The sequence below is a fragment of the Frankliniella occidentalis genome, unplaced genomic scaffold (genome assembly GCF_000697945.3).
Source record: "Frankliniella occidentalis isolate FOCC.00 unplaced genomic scaffold, Focc_3.1 Scaffold27, whole genome shotgun sequence".
In the NCBI taxonomy this organism is placed as follows: domain Eukaryota; kingdom Metazoa; phylum Arthropoda; class Insecta; order Thysanoptera; family Thripidae; genus Frankliniella; species Frankliniella occidentalis.
In genome coordinates, this window is record NW_026267157.1 from 758,709 (window position 1) to 760,916 (window position 2,208).

The window sequence follows — 2,208 nt, forward strand, 5'->3', positions numbered from 1 at the left end:
TGGTGCGGTGGTGGTGTCGCTCTTGCACTGTGTTCCTGAGTCGAGATGCGACGACCTGTAAGAGGAGAGCTCCAGTGAGCCTCTGGAAGAGAGCTGGGAGGGAGCCCGCGGCGGCCGGTCGCGATGAGTGGACATTGGCCGGCCCGGTCGCCTTTGGGTAAAGCGAGGCGGCCTGACCTCTGGTCACCCTCCACGCCGGTACCCGCTAGGCCGTTAGTAGTGCAGCAGGGCAAAGGCAGTGACACTAAAAACTTTGGAAGTAGTAAAAGTGGTTGTAGGCGAAGGAGGGGGCGGGGTGGGCCCGGACGCATTCCAAGGTGCTATCCACACTGCCCCGCCTCCGCCCAGGATGAGGGGACGGGGAGGGGGTGAGGTTAACCGGTTAGGCGCCACATGTAGTTTTTGATGAAAATAAGCGAAAAAATGCACAACACTGCATGCTTAGTCGAAGTGACGGGAAGTTGACGGGCCGGAGGCCCGTATCTTTGTGTTCATATTTGCGATACCCGACTCGGGTGTCAGCGCCGCAGGCCTAGGTAGATGTATGCCAGGCGCGTCGCAGGGTAACAGTGTTTCGTGAGTTATCGCGAAGCCTGTTACGCGAGACGTGGTCTGGCGTACATCTACCTAGTTAACAATAATGGTCATGACAAGTTCAGTAGACAAATTCCAATATAGAGTCATTATTTACAAGCCTTCATTCTCCATTTCCTCTGTGTCAGCACTCCCCTCATCATGCTCGGCAAAAAAACTCCTCCATTTGGTCAGTTAGCCTGCCGACATGAGGGTGGAGACTGTATATGCTGTGATGACCTCCATGTTCCTTGCTCGGGCGCTTGTTTCCCCTTGCTGGTGATATATCCATGTACCACAAACCTGAGAGAAAGGCCGTAAATATTTTTGGAAGTTTAAAGGTAGTAAATTACTGTCCTTTGCATATCTTTAAAATATATTGCTGACAATACCTTTGAAAGAACCCAAGAGTAACTTGTGCCATTGCATCATATTCCACGTTGGAGACAAAGTATGATGCAAAGAGCATTGCAAATCCCTTCAGTAGGTCTTGAGCCGTTCCCATTACTTTTCCATCCAAGGAAAAATAAACAGTCTTGTAGTTAAAGAGGCTAGTCCCTGCAATTGGAACAAGTTTTAAATCTGTTATGAACATATGGCTCAAACTTCAACCTTAGAATTTGAAACAAAAATGTGAGAATTTACCAGCAATTATTAGGTGTGGTGTTTTAGGAATTTCACACAAGTTTGGCAAGTCATCCTCTGTTGCTGTGTAGGGTCCTTTGTACTTATCAAAATGACATATTATAATTGCTGGTATGTCAACTTGTGGTTCATCATTGTCATTGTAGATAATGTGCACAATACGTCCTACAGAGCCATTTACCAGACCTCGTTTTGTCCACAGATTAGTAGCATTATTGAAGCTCCTTCTGCAAGTAGAACCAATGATTCTACTTCACTAGCATCTTCTGGACTTCCATTGGTAGCTATTGCACAGTTGTGGACTGCTTCAGATTGCACAACAGGTACGGGATTTTTATTTGCATCTTTCAAACGAACCAAACAAAATTCATCGAACGTTTTCACTTCTTGCCTTGTTGGGAACAAGTGAACTGCATTTTCAAACATCTTTTTATTCTTCATCAGTAAAAATATTATAAAATCTTGTCATCAGGATATTAAAATCCTCGATAGTTACTTTACCGTCACTGACATTATTTGGTGGTCTTTGAAAGCTAGGATCATTTTGTCTTTTAATTTCGGTAAATTGGAAGGAATGTTGATAACTGCTGATTACTTCTCTGCCTTTTATGCACTGGCTTAGTGGCATTTTATCATCAGACTTGTAGATAGGTTGATCTCCTACAGGGTCTAGCTGGTTGATATCACCAAACAGGTATACATAACAGTTGCCTATTATACTGTCAGTTGTGTCTTTACTTTGGTATGGTCTTCGATTGACAAAATGTGGCATTTGAAGTCCTACGTAGGACGTAGGAGTAACCCTGAGGTCGCAGGTTCAACTCCCGGTAAAGTAAGGTATATCATTACATCATTAATTGTTAATTACTTGTATATAACTGTAATGTGTGCAAGAATATCATAAATAGACCAAGGAAAAGAACCATTCAAAAGAAGAAAACATATTTTAAGTTTATAAATATGATTTTGAAAATGTCCTATTAAACTCTC

At 43.4% G+C, this 2,208-nt stretch overlaps 1 protein-coding gene across 4 annotated transcripts in view; it reads left to right on the forward strand.

Annotated features, from left to right (window-relative positions):
* Positions 1–2,208, forward strand: part of LOC113206866 (lipase 3-like) — a 49,947-nt gene that overhangs the window by 15,916 nt on the left and 31,823 nt on the right. For 3 of the 4 annotated variants that reach the window (XM_052265445.1, XM_052265446.1, XM_052265444.1), the window contains exon 9: positions 1,421–1,541. In XM_052265445.1, coding sequence (XP_052121405.1) covers positions 1,421–1,541 — 121 coding nt within the window. Of the gene's footprint in view, positions 1–1,420; positions 2,163–2,208 lie in introns of those variants that run through there. The other variant, XM_052265443.1, reaches the window with a different exon arrangement.